At 51.0% G+C, this 19,906-nt stretch overlaps 1 protein-coding gene across 8 annotated transcripts in view; it reads right to left on the minus strand.

Annotated features, from left to right (window-relative positions):
- A2ML1 (alpha-2-macroglobulin like 1) overlaps positions 1 to 19,906 on the minus strand; it is a 54,678-nt gene that overhangs the window by 27,079 nt on the left and 7,693 nt on the right. For 2 of the 8 annotated variants that reach the window (XM_059726763.1, XM_059726762.1), the window contains exons 1-16: positions 15,993 to 17,014; positions 13,969 to 14,207; positions 13,407 to 13,590; positions 9,741 to 9,894; positions 9,330 to 9,382; positions 8,217 to 8,237; positions 7,309 to 7,468; positions 7,019 to 7,103; positions 6,404 to 6,527; positions 5,924 to 6,038; positions 5,222 to 5,331; positions 4,759 to 4,926; positions 1,770 to 2,009; positions 853 to 916; positions 505 to 650; positions 113 to 262 (exon numbers count right to left, since the gene is read on the minus strand). In XM_059726763.1, coding sequence (XP_059582746.1) covers positions 113 to 262; positions 505 to 650; positions 853 to 916; positions 1,770 to 2,009; positions 4,759 to 4,926; positions 5,222 to 5,331; positions 5,924 to 6,038; positions 6,404 to 6,527; positions 7,019 to 7,103; positions 7,309 to 7,468; positions 8,217 to 8,237; positions 9,330 to 9,382; positions 9,741 to 9,894; positions 13,407 to 13,590; positions 13,969 to 14,033 — 1,839 coding nt within the window. In that variant the 5' untranslated portion in view covers positions 14,034 to 14,207; positions 15,993 to 17,014. The other 6 variants (XM_019482289.2, XM_006270606.3, XM_019482285.2 and 3 more) reach the window with 5 other exon arrangements.

The raw sequence follows: 19,906 nt of genomic DNA on the forward strand, positions 1-19,906 counted from the left end.
CCCAACTCTCTCCCCATCGTGGACATCTATTACTTCAGTTCCTGCTACAGAAATGCCTACACCTTTCTTCCTCCCCTATCACTCTTTCTACCATTTGCAGTGAATCACTCACACTGCTGCCGGACAGCTCAGTCTCAGGAGTACGGAGCAAGACGCTCTTGTCCACAGCACGGACAGCACACAGTGAGTTAGGCGCTGCCCCCAGCCGAAGAGTCACAATTGCCCCTGGCAAGTCCTGCTTCTGGGAGAATTCCAGGGTGACCTAGAGCCATGGATTGTGAGAAGGACAGAGTCGGAAACAGGACCAGAAAAGCGATAAAGGGAAAGGAAATGGCTGAACTGGAGAAGGAAGAGTTCTCCATGCGGTAGTTGTGGTTCCCATGATGCTTATGCTGAGGTTCTGTGTATGTACTTGCCCTGAGCTGAAATAGCCAGCTCTCTCTCCTTCCTGTTTTCCCTTCCTGAACCCATCCCAGGCCCAGCCATCCCAGCCATAAGCCTTACCCGGTTCTTGAAGCATGTGGCGACCTTGAACTGGAATTTGTCAGCAACAATGCCTCCGTTAGGGAACATGGTGTAAACCACCAAGAAGGGGTTGGGAGCCAACTGGGAGGTGAAGGTGAGAGGGATGGCAAACAAGCCCTTCCAAGCTGAGGGGACAGAGGAAGATGAGAACCCATCCATCAGGTCTGATACCTGCTCCACCTGCCCACCTCAGCCCATCTCTAGCCCTTGGGCCCATTTCATGCTGCCTCCCCTCAGCCACTTCTTTGTGATTTTAAATGATCACTGCAGTGCAGCACTGGAAGGATTTTTGCTCTTCAATTCAGGAAAGGTACCTGTGGGACTTACCGGTATCTTTCGTGATGTTAATGTGTTTCTGACCATCCATTATGAGTCGCCCATTCCCCACCACCTAGGAAAGGAAGTCAAGCATCCCAAATAAGTCCACCTGAGAAAATTGATGCTTCCTCCTCCCTCATATCTCCCCTCTAAGTCTCAAATGATGCATCTCCAGGTTTTCAAGCAGTGGGAAAAGTGAATTCAAAGGGGGGACAGGTTCAGGCAGGGAAACAGATGGTATGGAGGAAAAACAAGGTCTCTGCCTTCATTTAAGGGCTCATGAAGGCAGAAATCAGAGAGGAATAGAGAGCAATGGATGGTAGCTAGCTAGGAGATGGTGGGTTGCATTTGGAGGGCAATGTGCCCACAGGGGATTGTGCAAGAGGGTTCATACGGAAGTGCATGCCTTGGGATGGAGAGAGTGGAGAAAAGATTCCAGTCCTGCAGGAGATATATTGGGTAGCATCAACAACTAAGGGGAGAGTGCTGCAGCAGGTCTACCAGAAGCAGACATCTGATGAACTTGCCTCCCAACCCCACCTCCCCACATTGCTCTCTGATGGGGAGTGAACCAGCAGGGAGAAGTTTGCTTGGGGACCTCCCTGGGGAATTTCAAAAGAAGTTGGCTGTCCAGTCCTGGGGGAGCAGGAGGCACCATGGGAGAGGAAGGGGATGAGCACTCTGCTTCGGGGTGCAACGAGAGGGTCAGGAAGGACAGGGGAGGAAGAGCTGACAGAAATGCACTCTCCTCAGAGCCTTAAGGATTAAATCAGATGGGATAAGAGCTCCAACCAGGGGACTTTCAGCTTCAGTTCTTACCTCACCACCCTGCCAGCACCTCTTCTGCTGCTCCCCACTCCCCAACATGCAGGCTTGAATGCACATGCTATCTTAACCCTTGTCTACCGTTTGGTCCAGGTGCTCACATAGAAAGAGAAGAGGATTTCTGTGGCTTCATCGCCATCTTCTCCCAGGTCTGTTGGGTCCACATTGTATTCCACCTGGACCTCCTGTGGCTGGTCACAGGGCAGCTCTTCCCACTGACGCTGGATTTTCAGATAGCTCTTGGTGGTGGTATAATAAGGCTGCAGGCGGAAGTAAGCATTCTGGTAGTCTGGGATGGTGTTTCTGGACTTGGACCCTGGATCCTGGAACTTGAACCTTCCCTGGAAAAAAACCAAAGGCAGTTATGCACTTGCTGTGACACTGCAGCTCCTGAGAGAACTGTAGTTGTCTTGGCCAGTGTGTGCATGCTTGAATGTGTGTGTACACGCATGCATGTGTTGGCAAAGACCTGGCACAGTCATAACAAGTGTGGGCCCTTTAACTGATTCTGAAGCTATGTAACAGATGTTAAGTGCATGATCTGAGGTAGCAGGGGAGGGGAAGAAGGCAGGGGCTACATTTGCATTTCAAAGTGAAACCTGTAAGGGGTGAGAGTCTAGAATGCCTAAGAAGAGGCAAGAGACAGAGATGTTGAACACACGACAGTCATGAGAGTTGAGAGACATGGGATAAGTGAGGGACCCAAGTGAGAAAGGGGGATAAAGATCCTTAGAAAAACCCAGGCAAAGAGGAGGCCTGTGAGACCACTTTCACCCCTAAGATGACCTGCAAATCCCCCAGAAAGACCTTCCAAATACCTGGCTGCAAGGAAACACTCGGCCCTCAGGATTACATAGATTTATAGATTGTAAGGCTGGAAGGGATCTTAGAAGATCATCAGGTCCAGCACCTGGCATCAGGCAGAAAAGACAACTGGGGTCAGGTGACCCCAGCAAGGTGACCCTCCAGTCTCCTCTTGAAGATTTCCAGGGTAGGTGATTGCACTACCTCTGGAGGAAGCTTATTCCAGTCTGGACACCCTGGCTGTAAGATCTATGAAAGGCTTTCTGTTGTCATTTTGGTTTATTATGCTGCATTTAAAGTTAAGCTAAGTTGTGTGTTGTCAGTGGGCCCATCTACACATTCAATAATGCATTTTGGGTAATGTGCATTTAATCTAGTACCTCCACTGTGATAAAAATGCACACTACCCTATTTTAATGCCCACAGTTTTTTGTGATGCTTTAATGCACATTAAAATAGTCTAATGTGCTTTAAAATGTACATGTAGACATACCCAGTGGCTGTCTCTTACCTTAGGCAAAGTTTTTCTGTTGTGTTTTTTTGTCTTATGTTTGAAATTACGTACTGCTGTGATCAATAAATGCTCTCTTCAGAAAACATATTATTCATGTTTAAGCATTTATATCTTCAGTGCTACTACCTAAAGTCTAATATTAAGTCTGGTAACAGCATGTTCAGTTCAGAAGATCTAATGCTGCTATGACTAACACATCTCCTCCTTTAAGTCAAGCCCTGGCAGCTTGTGCTGTAGGGCAGGAGGGCCCATGTTCTGTCCTCAGGTACTTTACAGCAGATGAGCTGTATTGCCAAAGACTTATGATAATGTGAGATTTGTGAAAACAGGTGGTAAATACATAGAAATGGCCCTATAGTAGTCATAGACCAGGAGTATCAAACATAGGGCCTACGGGCTGGATCCAAGTCAAGAAGCCATGGGCATGGGTTAACGCTGTGGTCATGCACCCTGACACCAAAATCTCAGGTACAGAGCCCTACAGTGGACTTGTTTCAGCAGCAGTGTTAACCACTGGGACTGCCTGAGCCAACATAGTGGCACAGACAGATGTGGAGGTTAACGCCACTGCCACTTGCCCTTCTGCTGGAAATGGGTCTGGATTCAGCCTGAGGCCACATGAGTTTGACACCCCTGACAGAGCAAATTTATGTAGAACAGAGATACATGCTGGGTTATACCCTGAAGCCAGTTAGTAAATACTTGATATTAGGAAGAAATTTTCCTTTTGGATGTTCAACTGTCATTGTCCATTACTGGGCTTCTTGCAACTTCCTGTGACACATTCTGCAACAGCCATTGACAGAGGCAGGATTTGAGGTATATGGGAAGTCCCATGTTATACATTTACCCACTCGGGCACCTAACAGGCTATTCTAGTATGTCATTAAGCAAACCTGACAGGGAGCAGCCTGGTTGCAGGATGGCTAAAACCTGAACATCAGCCACAGACAAGGCCACTTGTCTACAACTGTGGACAACCAGGGAGTGAAAGGCCCCAGCCACGTCTATCTGAAAGTGTGGTTGGAGATCCAACAAGGCTGCTTGTCCACACAAGATGGTGGCTTGTCTTCCATAACAGTTCAGTAATGACTGAACTGACTTCCCTATCATCTACTGGAAGACTGTTAGCCTCATATTGAGTGACTGCTGACCCTGGGTCCAGCTTGGGTAATTCAGTTCAGCTACCCTAGTGAAATGCTATCACATAACCACACCCCAGGGACAAGAACCCAAAGCAAATCCCTTCCCACCCCAGGACTGTCATTGTTGGCAGTCCCTCAATATGGAGATAACAGCCTTCCAGTAAATAGGGAAGTTATCACTGAGTCCGAGGGTGACTGAAGAAGCCAATCTGAGATCTACGTGTTCAGCTGCAGACATGGCATACAGTTCCAGGGGAAAGGAGTCAATCCTGGTGATGTCAAATCACAGCTGTTTCCCTTTGTTTCTCTTGCCTACTCACCTCTGTAGTGAAGCAAGTTAGCTTGAAATGGTCAATGTCTTGTTGTAGGTCATGGTGCCAGTGGGGACAACTCAGTGCTTGAGTCTCCCAGGTATTCTAGGTACCCAGAAAGGGGAAACTCAAGGGGGAGCAGAGACATTCAAAGAAAGGTGACTGTTTAACACCCTCCTAGACAAGTGACAGGGCCTAAGAAACACAGCAAAGGGAATCCTACAGCCTGCCCAAGTGGCACTTTGTATGCCATCCTCCATATCTCTTCAGCCTCCTGGGTGAGGTACTTCACCGCACTGCACTTCAGGCCACTCACCTCCAGAGACACATCACTTCCATTCCACACAGCTGTGTCCAAAGTGAAAGTGGCCACCCCAGTGCTATCAGTAATGAGGATTTGGTTGGACTGCTTGTTCTCTGCCTCAGAAACCAAGATAAGCTCCTGGTTCTTCAGTATGGAGCCATCTTGGCCCAGCGTTTTAATCTGCAAGGAGAAGCAGGGAGAGAATAGCAGTGTCATGTAAACTTTTGACCAGCCAGACCTCCTCCTGAGGAGATCAGGGAGAGGGGTGTCTGTGCAATAGGGCCAGTGAGATTGGGGTGGCTCAGGATAAGGTAACTGCCATTCCCACCCTTCCAGAGAGGAGGACAGGGTGAGAAACAAAGACAATCTCTGGGTATGATAGAAAAGATGATGCTGAGGGGCTGCCACAGCCTTCCTCTGTCTTTGGCACTAACACCATGTACCATACATTGGGTTCCCTCTAATACCCACTCACCTTCCCACTGTAGGGGTGTCCTGGATGATAATATCTGTCTAAATCCTCAAAACTCAGTGAACCAGCTTGCTCAGACATAGGTGCAACACGAATGGTGTTTGCTTCCAGCCCTTTGGGAGACAGACAAGATGTGCAGTGAGCCAGTGAACAGACCTGCCCATCAGCCATGACCTGACCCCAGAGCATCACAGGAAACAAGTGGCAAAATACCCCACCTCCAGTCATATCATTATAAAAGGGAAGGTGGCCACAATGCAGCTGAAGCCTGTCTGTAATCCTTGTGTGAGAACCTGGGCAGGAGCACAAGAGCTAAAAACCCCTCTTTAGCTAACGGAAGAGTCCCATGCCTGCAAGGACTCCAGAGGCACAGAGGCTCATAGAGTGCTGCAGGGGAGACAGCATGTAATTCAGCAGCATGGTGCAGAGGGTATTGTCCATCCATGGCCAGTGGAACAGTCCACAGTCCCAGCAGGGCTCAGAGTCAACAAGAAACTCAGCAAAGATGAGGTAGTAGGGCAGGCCCCACCATGAATCTCCAAATGTAAGAGGCTGCCCTGTCCATCTCAGAGATGGTTCCAGCTGAATTGTTTCCATCTTCCACCACCCCCTGAGAGCTTCAGTTTTAAGGAAAGGAGAAGCAAGAAACACCTTTGCATGCATACGTGCAAGCACACTGCTCAGCTAGCAAGCCTCATGTTTTACCTGTTCCAGCTTCCACCAGTGTGGCTTTCACCTCTATGCTGTGGCGAAACCTGTAGTTGACCAGGTTGAAGAAGGACATGTTCACGGAGGCTGAGATGCAACCAGTTTGATCGGTCTGGAAAATGGGCAAGGAGCACTAATGACAATTGCTGACAGGCAGCCTCGTACCTGGTAACCCAGAGGAAAGACACAGGCAGACTACCAGCCTGCTGGGTGGCAAAGGCTCAGGCATGCTAGGCTTGCTCAGGGTGTGGTAAGCAGTATTACTGGATGTGGAGGTGGGACTGTAGAGAAGGCACTGTTCTCTCTGACTCAATAAAAACCCCCATGCAGCAGCCTGGTGCCAGGCTCTTTGGGAAGTGTCCACTGTGCCAAGTTGGCATTATCCTCTCTGTCACATTCATCTGCCCTGTCCTGCTTGTCCCCTCTCCCCACCTGCTCTCACCACCCTCTTAGACAGCCTTCCTGCTACCTCTTCACCTGGGCTGTGTACTTCCAGCAGAGGTCTGTGAGAGTTGATGACATGTGGTCAGTGTACCAAATGCTGGTTTTCTGACATGCAGAGGCCTGGATTGTGCCCTGGACAGGCTTCCCATATGTGTACCTGCCCAGGAAGGAAAACCAGAGATTAGATGTATTCCAATTTCTGCTCTTACTCCACTGCCCTCTTTTTCCCTAACATGAATGGGCATATATATATTAATATGCCCTGCAGCACCGCTTTCTATGTCACTTTCACAGCTCTGCCAGTGCCTTTCTCTGATGCCCTGCAGCCTCCCTGCTATTCCAGCCCTGGGCTCCCCACACAGCTCTGTAGTTACAGCCCATTTCAGCTTACAGTGCCTTTCTGCTCTGCCCCTGGAGTCTAAATGTGGAGGGCCTACCTCCCAATTGGGACACTGCTGAACATAGCCAACCACTGGGAGCTGTGTTGAGAGCCACCAAAATGCTTGGATCAGTTTGTGAAAAATCTTTGTTGAAACTCAGAGCACCCAGAGCTAGAGCTAAACCTTCCTGCCCACTGTGTGACAGGACCTCACACACTTGCTGATCCACTTCTCCCTTCAGTCTTGACCAGGGACCCTCCAATCTTACCTGCCACAGACCTTCAGTGGAAAAGCTGTGTCATACGTGAAGACCTGGGCAGGCTCTGTCACCATCACTTCAAACTTGGGTAGCACTGGGAGAGAAGAGATAGGAGAGGGAGGGTTCAGAAAGAAAGCAGGCTGGCAGACCAGCCCTGAGCTTGGGCAGCCTCAGCAATGGCATGCCCCATTTGCCCCTTAAACATAACCCAGTGGGATACAGGCTTTCCTCACAATGGGGCTCCCCAGGGGCTACTGCCAGAGGCTCCTCATGCCCCCTCATCCTCACCCCCACCATACCATACTCCTCCACAGTGAAGGTGCTGGAAGTCCCCCTGCTGGGCACACTGATGGTATAGCGCCCCAGGAGCAGCTCAGCAGCCAGCTGGAAGGACAGTTGTGTGATGCCTCTATCCGGTCTCACATCAAGCCACTGGCCAATTCGGTTATGGTTGGGATCCTGCCTCCATCAAAAGAAACCAGGTCAAAGTCCCTCTTTGCCCTCACTCCCCATGCACCCACCCTGCTGCTGCAGACTGAGAGATGGGCTCAGAGAGGGCCCTGTCTGATCCTGTCTCTTGCTCTTCAGGGGCTGCTGGAGGGGTGAGTGCAGCAGAGACCAAAGTCCACATCTGCAAGGCTAGCACCAGGTGAGCAGAGCTGCCTTACAGGCCATACCATTCCTGGAGCTGGGAAAGGAGTGGGCACTGGAACTGCCTGCCTGACTGCCACATGGGCTGGCTCCGTCATTTCTTGTGGGTTTGCTTCCCAGCCCTGGCCTCTGGCTCTCCCAGAGCTGGTGGGGACTGAGAATACTCTGAACACTGAGCAGGAGTCAGGCTGGTGTGGTACTGTCCCTGGACCACTGAAGAAGCCAGGGCACATACCCCATGAGGCTGAACCCACCTGTGCCATGCTGTGAGACACCCAGTCTCTACCCCACATTCATCCTCCTCTGGGCTGCTGGGAAGACAGGAACACTGCAGGGCCCAACCTGCCACCCAGACTTGGAATTGCAGGACACATCATCCCAGGTCTTGCTTTTCATTGCCTGGGGTGAAGGGGAACTGGGAGTGCTAAAGAACCAGGTGCCATGAGACAATGGGTGCTCAGCATCTCTGAAGCCGCATCCTAATCTTGCTCTGCTGCTTGTATGCGAAGGACCAGAGACAATGAAGGCATCTTGGGGTGTACCAGGAGACACTCACCTTCAGCTCCACCAGCGGGTACTGAAAGAGAGAACCAGAGGGAATCTCCATGAGTCACCTCTATGCTGTTGGCAAGAACAGGAATCCTTCTCCCCACTGCCACTTCCAGCGTCACAGTTCACTCCATGGGTGCCAGACTGCAGTTAAGGCACATAGCTGCCACATCCTGTCCCCGCTGCCCCCACTGAGTTCTGAGCAACATGGTCATGACAGTGTCTGGCAGGGGACAGGGGGAGGTGCACCTGTGTGTGCAGTCACACCCCCTCTGGCTGCATGCAGTAAGCTGGCTGCACTCCGTGGCTTGTCAGCAGAGCTTCCAGCAAAACCCAGGGGGCGAACATGGGCACCACTCACTTCCCACAGTGGCAGGGGAAAGGGAGAGTGTGGAGCATTCACCCCCTGGGCTCTGCTAGCAGCTGCAGTGACAAGCTGGTGGGCTCAGAGAGCCAGAGGGGGATGCAGCCGCACCCCCTGCACCATCTCAGTAGAGGCTACAGTAGGAGCCTGACTGTCCCACAGCACTGACCCACACTGGCCCCTCCCATTCCTCTTGAGGCCTGGGAGCACCCAGCTACTGATCCAAGCCTTTTGTCAGATCTCCTGATGCCATCCCCACATCTCTCCACAGCCTCCAGAGGAAGCTGACTATAGAAGCATTAGAAAGTATCTGAGGCTCATCTGCCTTTCTCTGTCTCCCGTACAAGTTTCCCAAGGGCTTGCAACTTGCTAATCGTTCTGCCAGTCTCCTGGGGAGCTTCAGGTGCTTTGGTTTCTGGGAACAGCTGGCCACAATGCTTGAAGAGCAGGGTGCACTGGTACCTCCTGGGAACTGCCTGATCCTGGTTTGGAACTGAGTCCAGGCTGGGTTATAACAAGATGGAAGTTTACAGAAGAGAGCTGAGGTTTTCCCCTTCTCTGAAACCCAAATTCCTGCAGCTGCTGCAAGGTGCCAGGCTGGCAGTGCTTCCAGAGTCAAGCCGCCTGCCCCAAAGACAAGGGTGGATGGCAGGGGAACAGCAAAGCAAGGTCCCCTTCTGCCTACTCCTTATGACTCCCATCCTCCTCCGTACTCCCTCTCTTCTTCCATCTCTCCCTCCCTGCAGCTTTACTCACCACATCATTCAATGGGATGAAACTGCTGTTCAGAGTGACGATGCGGAACCTCACTGCAATGGGACAAAGCATGTTAGCAGCTCTCTGCTTGATCTCCATGCACAGCTATCAGTCCCTCCCCACTGGCCATGGCTGCACACAGGTTTGAGGCCCCCTATCAGGCTGTAACCTGAATCATCATCATTTATTCCTCATAAAATAGCTGGGAACTTAACAGGCCTTAGACAGGTGGGAGTGAGGAGGGGAGTAGAAAGAGAAGAAAAGGAGTATATGAGCTCAGGAGGTGGGGGGTGCAGGAGAGAGGTAGTATCTGTCATTTCACTGCATTTGTTCCATGTGGTTTTGAGATGAAGGCCTGGACACACACCCAGATACCAAGCAAGCAGGTCTCTACAGCACCTGGCTCCTTACCCAGCTGGCCTGGAGTATAAATGGGCTTGTCTGTCTGCACAAAAGTACCACTGTTGATGCTCTGAATCAGGACTTGTTTCTCATGTATCTTAGTCTCATCCACAAACATCTGGATGTGGACAACTTCCTTCATGCCCCCTTCAGGAGGTGGGACCTGGGCCACACAGGAAAAAAAACACCTCTGGTTAACTCCTGCCCAAAGTAGGTATTCACATGATCACCAGATGGGTGTGGGCACGTAGCACATTTGCTCTGGAATAATTTACCGCAGATTTTATTCTGTAGCAAAGAGCTGGCGCACAACCCGTTCTCCCAAACTCAGGGCTTGAAGTAGGTGCTACTACAGCACCTGGCCACTAGGTGGCAGAGGAGTCAGCATGCATGGAAGGAAAGTTGTGCCTGAATGAAGCTGGCAATATCAGTGGACACATAGAATTATAGAAAATTAGGGTAGGAAAGGAGCTCAGGAGGTCATCTAGTCCAACCTCCTGCTCAAAGCAGGACCATCCCCAACTAAATTATCATAGTCAAAGCTTTGTCTAGCCAGGTCTTAAAAATTTCCAAGGATGGAGATTCCACCACCTCTTTGGATAACCTGTTCCAGTGTTTTACTACCCTTCTAGTGAGCAATTTTTTTCCTAATATCTAACCTAAACTTCATGACAAGAACACCAGGGTAATGTTCTCCAGTGGAGACTTACTTCTGACTTTCTCAGAAGCAACTTGAGGCATGAGAACACCACTCCCTCCAGTGTAAATACTGTATTCTCACCCCTTCTCTTCCATTGTAACCTGAGAGTACTCTGGAGCAAAAGTGTATCTTACACCTGCAACTATACTTCCCAGTAGTGCACAGTTCACGGGAAAATAAGAAACCTACTACTAGAATGCCTAGCAAGGGCCAAGGAGGCCTGTGTTCTTGGAGCTCTGCTGCTCCAGGCCTCTCCACCCCTCATCCACATGCCCCAGGCAACCAAGGTTTGTGCACTGTGAGTGACCACCACCTACCTAGTGCACTGCTTTGCTGTGTGGCTGCTCTGTGTAAGCGATGGAGATCACAGATAGAGAGAGACAGTTTCGCATGAAGAACAGCAGCCTTGTCCTTTGGTGGCTGGCACAGCACTGAACAAAGCCTTGTCAGGGTACAAGCCCTTGGTGTTCCTTTTTCTATTGTTTATCCAGGTATGGTAGAATTGCATTCTTCTTCATTTCCTCCTACACCGAGTCAATGGCCATAATCCCATTGTCTGATATGCCTATCTGTCATTACCCAGAAACTGTTCACCATAAACCAGGGGCTTTCAACTTTTTTTAATAAGTGTACCCCTTCTGACTCAAAGTTTCAACCCCTGTATGCCCTTATATTTTATATATATTCTTGTTCAGGGGTGGGGGGGAGGGAGGAGGGGAGAAGGGGGACAGATTGAGGCCTCCACGGTGAGGGAGGGAGTGGAGCTGGGGCAGGCGCTGCACAGCCAGGGCAGGCGCAGGACAGAGCTGTTAGCAGCTTGTCTGGAGGGCAAGGCAGCTTCTGCCGCTGCGTGCATCCCAAGAGGGCATGTGGGATTATGGTTGGGGGGGTATGTGCCCCCAGATCTGCATGTGGGGCTGGCTGGGGCCGAGGCAGCACCAGGCTCTTCCTGGCAGGGGGTCAGGCCAGGCTGTGCTCAGAGCAGGCAGCAGCAGCACTGGGAACCAAGCTACAGGAAGGGCTGCAACAACTCCAGAATTCACCATAGCCCGCCCCCCAACCCTTTCCAGTGTCACCACCACCCAGTCCGAGCGCAGCATGGCTCAACCCCCCACCACTGGGAAGAGCCCGACACACTCCCATAGTGGCAGCCTGCACACAGCTGGGGATATGCCGCCCTGGGGGGAGCGCATAGCAGCAGTGCTGGGAGCGGGGGAGGAATTCACATGCAGCGGCTGCCGCTGCTGCCGCCACCTCCACCACCACGCACCGCCTCATGCCACCGCCGCCTCCCCTCTGAGGGCTGCTGATGGACCTCCCACCCAGCCTGTCAGTAGCCATTTGAGCTGCACGCATGCGACCAGCCATGAGAAAGCGGCACAGGCACGGCGGCAGCACAGGGTGCTGGGTGGCAATGGCAGTGGCGACTGCCGTGTGTGAGCCCTCCAGTCTGGCTGGCCAGGCAGTACCTGTACAGCCTGCAGAGGGATGCCACTGCCCTGGCCCCCTCCCCCGGCTCTGCTCCTGGAAGTAGGCACAGAAGCACACTGCCCCCCTCACTCCCCATTCAGACCCTCACTGCTCTCCAGGAAGGGGGTGGAGGACAGCGAGCTGGGGGTGGTGGGAGAAGGTGCTGCAGTGTGCCTTTTGGGGCCAGCAGCATCTGGTGCACTCCTCCCCCTCCCCACCCCCTGGGTAAGAGGCAAACTGTGGGAACACACTGGGGGAGACACCATTACTGCACCCTGAGGAGCACTCCATCCCCGCCCGCCCACCCGCACATACCCTCTATGGCCTAAGTACCCTTGGGGGTATGCCTACCCACGGTCAACAACCCCTGCTATAAAGCTTCTACAGCACTTGCTGGGAAGTCCTGCCATGCTCAGTCCTCTGCATCCATCCCTGCACTCATTGTGTGCACATGGACACAGGTGCTGCCATCGGGACATGCTGTATCAGCAGTGAGGATCCTGTGGTTCCCCAGGCCCCGAGAGATCATGGAGGTCAGCCGGTCCAGCCATTGCCTAGATCTAAGAGGTGCTGTTCCTACAGCAGCTGAACATGGAGCCTGCCTTGGACATCAGGACGGATGTGTATACACAAGGAAATTATTGACTGCCCTTGCTGCTGCTCCCACAGTCATGTGGGGAGTGAGGGTGTACAACCAGGTCACTGCAATCACATACCTATGTTTTCTAGGTATGGCATTCATGAAGTAAACAGACAGGGCCACTGAGGAGACCAAACACTATGCATATGCAGAGCATAATCAGCAGCAAGCTATGACATGCCTGACCCCTCTTCCAATAGGATTGTGAAACCTCACACCTGGCTGCAGAATTACTGTAGGCCTTCTACATGGGTTCTTATTTGCCTTTACCCTTCAGCTGGGGCAGAGCATCTTCCAAATGTGGATGGCAGCAAGGTCTGCCTCAGCAGGCAGGCAGCCTGAGCAACAGCTCTTCTAGGGCCAACCCACTGGACAAATACCCTGCCTTGGGCCACTGCCACCTGCCTCAGCCACCCCTGGTGTTTGGGGTGGCCCATATGGCTCACCAAGGCCCCAAGTGGTGCTAGGCAAACAGCCTTCCATTTGCATAGCCACTCTCAGCATCTGCCTCCTGCTTTGCTGCCTCCCCTGCTGCTGTAGGGGGGTAGCAGTTAGTAAAAAGAGACCAGTATCTGCTTGCCTGCTCTTGCCTGCACTTTTCCCTCTGGCTCCTATACTCCCTTCCAGGCCCAGGAGAGCAGGCCAGGAACTCTCAGCACCACTAACAGAAACATGGTTGTGTGAACACAAAGGTGTGCACCCAGTCATGCAGCCAGTGCAGTCATGCCAGCAGACACATCCTCATAGGAGCAGCAGCAGTGAGGGAGTTTCCCCAGGACATCTGCATCTGACTAAATGTCTTTGTGAATCAAGTCTTCTTCACTGCTGGAGCTGCCCTGCCTCCAGCACCCTCCCTGATCCTTACCAGAAAGCTGAAGCACTTGAACTGTCTCTTATCCCAGGTGAACCCATCCAGCAGCTGGTAGGTCTTGACCTTCGTCTTCAGGGTGATGTTGAGCTTCAGGAGCTCCTTCACAGCCCCCAGGTCCATGCACAGTCTCTCCGTAGAAGGGTAGGTCAGCTGTACCGGCAGCACCACCACATAGCCCCTGTGGGGAGAGGGACAGAACTTGAATGGAGGTTGGGTTGGTTTAAAAGGGTGCGTTATTGCAGTCAGGGGACCGGTTCTCAGATGGGCTGATAATGTGCATCATGAGGACCAGCCCAGCTTGACTGGCAGCATGAGAGCATGCAGGACTGCTGCACACAGAAGCTTTACATCCTTCCTGGTAAGACTGGCTGAGTCTCACTTGCAAGGGTGGGAAGCCTCTGTGTAAAGCAATTGTTAATGCCTCTGGCTACCATATGCCCTTCACCCGCTATACATGGCCCTGCTCCTCCCTCTCTCCCTCCCTCACACCTGTTTTCTCCCTCCTCCTCTCCAAGATCAGAGAGTTGGAGCCAACCCCTTCCCCTCTGTGACTTACGGGACAGCATTGGATGTAGCGGCCAAACGGAGCAGGAGGGCCAAAGCACCAAGAAGAAGCCACATCACTGCAGGGCCTTGCTACAAAGCACCACTGCAAGCAGAGCTACCCAGACGGCTCTGCTCTGGGACTCAAGGTGGGGAAGAAGCACAGACACAGTGCTGCTTGTCTTCAGTGCTGCGGTACCAGTTTTATATCCTTGCCAAGTTGCTGGTGGTATGCAGTCCACCAATCAGGGCCTGCACCAGGGTGGGGAGCAGAGGGAGGAGACATGCACAACCTGTGAAGGAAGCTGGCTCTGGTATGCTGAAAAAGTCACTTGAATTCTAGTGCTCTTCCCTCCTCCTCCTCCCTCCCCCCCCCCCCAAATCTGACCAGGATAAAAGCAATTATGTGCAATATTCAAGTGCTGAATGCCTGAGTACATCCAGTGCATGCATGTGTGAGTCACAGAGTAAGCACACTTCTGTGTACACACACACACACACACACACACACACACACACACACACACACACACACAGAGTAATTCTACATACACAAAGGGACAAGGCAGTTTCTCCCCCTGATCCAGAGGCAGAAAGGAACGCAAGCCTCCTGCCAATGGGCAAATACTTCCTGCACCGGTGCACTGAAAGCCCCTGCCACAGGGAAGCACAAACCCTCCAGGACTGCCTGGCTCTCTAGTTATAGCTCCTCAGCCAGTGATGCAAAGAATGCCGGAGGCCAGTGCTGTAGCAACCAAGTTTGGTGCCCGGGGAAAAGCCCACAATGGCAGCCCACCCTTGCCCTTGCCCAGTAGTGCACACAGTGGCGGGAGCTGCCCTTCCCCCATCTCTGCCCCCCCCCCCCCCCAAATGAACTGCTCATGGCTCCATCCCATGCCCCACCTCGGCTGGGTAGCACCTGTTGGTACCCCTTTTCTTCGGCACCCGGGGCAGTCGCCCTGCTCGCACCCCCTTGCTATGGCATTGCTGGAGGTACTGAACCAAAACTCTTGCTTAGACACCCAGGTACCAGTCACCACAAAATATAACAGAAAATAAGACTCCTGCTGAGAGCTCACACACTAGGTCTGCCCCCAGACAGGAAATTCTGCTGGCATAACTTAGCCCTGACTGCGGCTCCACTGGGGGAGCAATGGGTGCCAAAACTGCAGCATAGTCAAGAGGCAGGCATTTTTTTACCGCCTTATCATCTAACTCTGCCCTGAGCAGACATATACACCTGTGCCTACCTAGATGTCACAAGGCCTGGGTTCTGCCTGTAGAACAGCTTTCATTCTACAGCTGTTGTTCCTGATGGAGTTGGTCCAGTACATTTGCTCGTATAGCTAGGAGGTTTGCTAGCTTAGACAAGACCCAGCTAGCCGCCTATAGGTTCTGCATGTGTCCCCTCCACCCAAGAGCTAAGGCATACTGGTTAGGATAATGATTCTCAGTCAAGGTGTCAATGCACCCTGGAGTACCTGGAGATCCTTTCAAGTGTGCAGACGTGATTAACAAGATAAACTCAGAGACTTCAAACAGGAATCCTTAGTGTTAAAGACATTCTGACCTGTTGTGGTCTTTTGAGTTCTTTGCAACAGAAGAATTACTCTTTTCTTGTTCTGTCATCAAAAGACAAATGGAAACTAGGAGCTGGCATTTTCTAAAGGGTGCCTTGGATCTACTGAGGGGTGTCTTGAGTCTGTTGAGAGGTGTATTGAGCCTAAAAAGGTTGAGAAGCACTGGCTTAGGAAGTAGCACAGCTGGCAGAAACCTGACAAAGAGACTGGTTTTCCCTTGGGAAAACCAAATGGCATACAGCAACTTGGGAGTTTCCAGACAAACCAGTTTTGAGATAAGATGGGACAAAAAAGTTCCATGGAAAATGCCTAAGCGGTGAGATCAATTTATTATTTAGGAGCCTTGTGTGTCACCAGTTCCTTATCTGATTTCCCCTCTAACTTCCAAAGGAAAATCAACCCTAGCCTACGGGTTTGGTTTGGTGCACTGGAAGAAACACGGAAAACTTGCCTCTACCTGTTGGCTATGATTCCACATGTGCCAAGGGACTGAATGTAGCTTCTCAGAGGCAATCCAGCGTGCCCCTGTGGAAAAGGAAAGGGCAGTATAAGAAAGTGGGACAGGACAGCATACACAGCACCAGATCTTTCAACCCACAATGCTTGCCTCTTTCCAATAAGAGAAAGTACTGGCTGGAATGACTCAGTCCGAGGAGGAAAAACTGCAAAAGCATTTGCATAGAGTTGAGACAAGAGCAGGTGGGAAATGTTTTCCATTGCTCTGAGTAGCGACCTATTTCTACAGCTGATCTAGCGACTAAGGTCTGTCAGGTTTTATTGCTTGTTTAGCTTAAGGAGGAAAAAAACAAACATGGCTTTAAGTGCTGTGTGCAGGGAAAGCTGATATTTCTACCGTACCAGCAGGAAAGATGTCTACGAGAGTCCGGGAGTCAAAAGTTTCAGACTGACGTGCTCTGCAGGCCCCGTGGTTGATACACTGCAGATCCTCTTATGGCTGGTCACAGGTTCTCTGGAGGATTTTTTGCATATTTTTGCAGCATAATGTCTACAAACAGCTGCCGAGTCCCAAACACTCATAAACCCATGGAAACCTGGGCGGTCTTTGGCTCAGTCACCAGGAAGCTTCTTTTTCCACACGTTTGCTCACATCTGATCAACAACATGAGGGACGCAAATGGTTTTCCAAAATAAAAGCCCTACCTTATGTATTGTTCAGCTCCTACCTCCTCAGCAAACCTCACCTGCAGGGGAGCAGGGGCTGGGAAGCTTCTCCTGGTGTCTCACAGTGAGCCCTGAGAGCCCAGCAGTACAGCAATACACTGTAGGAGACCCCGCCAGGGGACTGGGCACATTAATTCAGGCAAATATTATGGTGCACTGAGTCAGGGAGAGATCTGTAGTGGCTGGCTGCATGCAAAAGAATCACTTCAAATGCATTGCAGCCAAGCCCAGAGCAGGGTAGGGTCTGGGGTCTCTGTGTTAAATGGAGATGTGGCCAGTTAGCAGCATTCACACTGCAATTCCTGTCCAAGACGGCAGCTTCATAGGGGAGGGTAAGCTACCTGCTTAGTGCCTGCACCTGCTGATGCAATCTACTACATTAGAGCTGAGCTCCAGCACTCTGGAATACACCTGGAGAATGGGCAGAGCCAGTTTATGCTGGGAAGGGCCCAGCTGTCTCTGGTGCTATGGTGCAGCTGAAAATCTTAACTCTTTCCATGGCTTTTTGGGATGTCCTGGGATATTTAACTCCAGTGCAGCGATGGAGTTCAGTTTCGGATGTTATCAGACATTTGGCTTTTGAGTTGAGTGTCCCATCCCTCCACACCACTGCCCCAAAAGAGGGGGCTGCACTCCCTATGCCCTCCACCTCCTGAATCATCCCTGCCTCTGACCCTCAAGTCATGGCAGTAATTGGTGCCCTAATGATGAAGAATCATTTCTCTTTAGACACTCTCTGTTTCATTTCTCGTCTCCACAAGAAGTATCTTCTGAAATTCCTGACACTGTCTGTAAAATACCTGGAAGGTCTGGCTGAAGCAATTTCTTTTTTTTTCCAAGTTGTATACATTGACTTGGCACTCAGATTCCTAGAAAAATTGCAGCCATTTATGAAGTCACATCCTTTCCCTCCCATGGGGCCTATGAACAATTGTTCCCTGTTCTCCATGGCTATATTCAGTCCTAGTTTATGTAACCTAAGTAATAATATATCCAACACTTCCTTTAGAAGGGCCACTCCACAATGCAATCAGTATAAACAATATGATCTGTTTTGGCAGATTTGCTTGGGGATTCCAGGTCTGGAGCTTGCAGGGCAGGACTAGGGACTGTTGGCAGAGTTATGTGGGGAGCTTGAGACTGGGATGGCAGAAGCCAGGAACAGCACACTGTCTTCCTGATATGGCCCACGCCCTCGCAGCAGTTATGAAGTGATGGATGAGGTGCACCCCAAGGGCCAAAACTGCCAAACTGTATTGCTCTGAAGCCAGGGCTTCTCAAAATCACATGGAGAACATGAATGAGGAGCACAAGGACTAGCAGACCTGTTACAGTATTTTTGCCATCTGAGAAATAGTTTGAGTCCCTGAACCATTTTGTGTAGGTGCATTTAATCCACTGTGCTCTCCCAAGGGAGAAGTATTTATTTCTAAAACAGTTCCTGCCCAAAGCACAACTCACTAGCTGGCCAGGCAGAGCAAAGGTGTTGTGAGTAGCCAAGTCCCAGGTCCCTCGTGCAGGCCCAGTCTGACCTTCACACAGGAGCTCCCAAACCAGAGTAAAATGCCCCATGCTAACCTAGGAGAGATCCCCAGACTCAAAGCTGGCACATAGCATTTCCCAGTCTGAAAGGGCCCACAGACTACCAACCATGCACTAGAACATATGCACAGATCCATGACAGGGCAGCAAAGAGGTTGCAGCCGCCTTTGCTTGATGATGTTCTGGAGGTGAACAGGTAAGTGTTGTCATGGCCAGCTCTAAGGCACCTGCATAGCACCTTACTTCCTCACTGTGAAGGGTCCCCCTTCACCCTGCATGGAGGGAAGGAGACTTAGGGGCTTGCAAGTCCTTTTAAATGCAAGAGGCTGGTGACTTCCAGCCCTACATATCTCTAGTGGTGCATAAGAGGTGGGCTAATCAAGCCCAGTCAGTCACTGTCTTTCTGCTACAGAGTCTGGGGCCCACAGAGAAAGTGCACAGCAGATAGTCCCTGGATAGGGAAGGGGGCTGGAAAGAAGTGATGAGGCACAGTGCCAGGTGGATAGCAGATGGGAGGTGCTGCAAAGCATGGGTAGCTCTACAGGGAGTCAGGAGGCCGTGTGTATTTGAACTTTTGAAAACCAGAACCAGAACTATTTGGGTTACCTGAGGCCTGTCCCATCCAGGCTTTCTCAGGGCCCTATGGGTCATTGGAAATGGAGAGCAGGCAAACATAGGCTGTGGAGACCACTGAATCAGAAAAGTATCTGCTGTCATCCTTGGGCTTTTGCTTTCTGCAGAAGGAAAGAAGACTGTGTTGTCTTTGGTAACAAGCAGATATGCCCCATGCATTCTCCGTTTGCAAAACACTTTGCTTAGACCAGCTTGTTCCAGTGGTCACTTGTAAGATATGGAGGCCTCCCTGCCCAGAGGGTCTCCACTAATTCTTTGGTTTCTCTGAGGAATTGGGGAGCCAGCAAGTGTATCTGATTTATGATGATGCAGCCCTGCATAGGGTAGCTTCCTGGCACACCTCATCCCCCATCTCCTTGCTGGTAATGCATGTGATACTTGGCTGTCAGACTGTTCTCCTGTTATAGGCAGTAGGGAAGATGTACATATACAAGGGTCAGAAAACTGACTAGAAGAAGCTGGGACAGTCTTGAAGAGGAGGAAAATGGGACAGAAACAAGGAGTCAGTGGACTCGGAGCAGGACAAGTTAGAAGGGATGGAGCAGAAAGAGTCCAGATTGAGGAAAATGGGTAGAAGATGACGTTAACTAGAACCTGCTATCTTCAAGCCTGTAATGGAGCTCCAGATCCCCACACCTCACCGTTACTCCGCTGTCAGCAAATAACTGTGACAGCCCTGGCAAAGCATGTGCTTCCTTCCCCTCTATGGCTGATCCTTAAATGGATAACAGCCTCCTACTGCTGCTGTGAGTTATCTGGTTAGCTCACATGGCAGCAGGCTGTGTGTGATGGCTTCCAATCTTCCTGATGACTCACATCCATATCCATATGATACCGCATAAGAGAATTTCTGTTTTTCAGTTTTGCTTTTTTTCAAATCTAGGAAGGTGCAGTCAAAATCTTGGAAAGAAGAAGTCTGCTGCATCACACCCTTGAGAGTTAAGGAACACACAGGCAATCCTAAATCTGGAAAACTAGATTTTGTTCCCCTTGGATCCATGCATGATAAGACTG

This window comes from Alligator mississippiensis, chromosome 4, assembly GCF_030867095.1.
Source record: "Alligator mississippiensis isolate rAllMis1 chromosome 4, rAllMis1, whole genome shotgun sequence".
NCBI classification, from domain to species: Eukaryota; Metazoa; Chordata; order Crocodylia; family Alligatoridae; genus Alligator; species Alligator mississippiensis.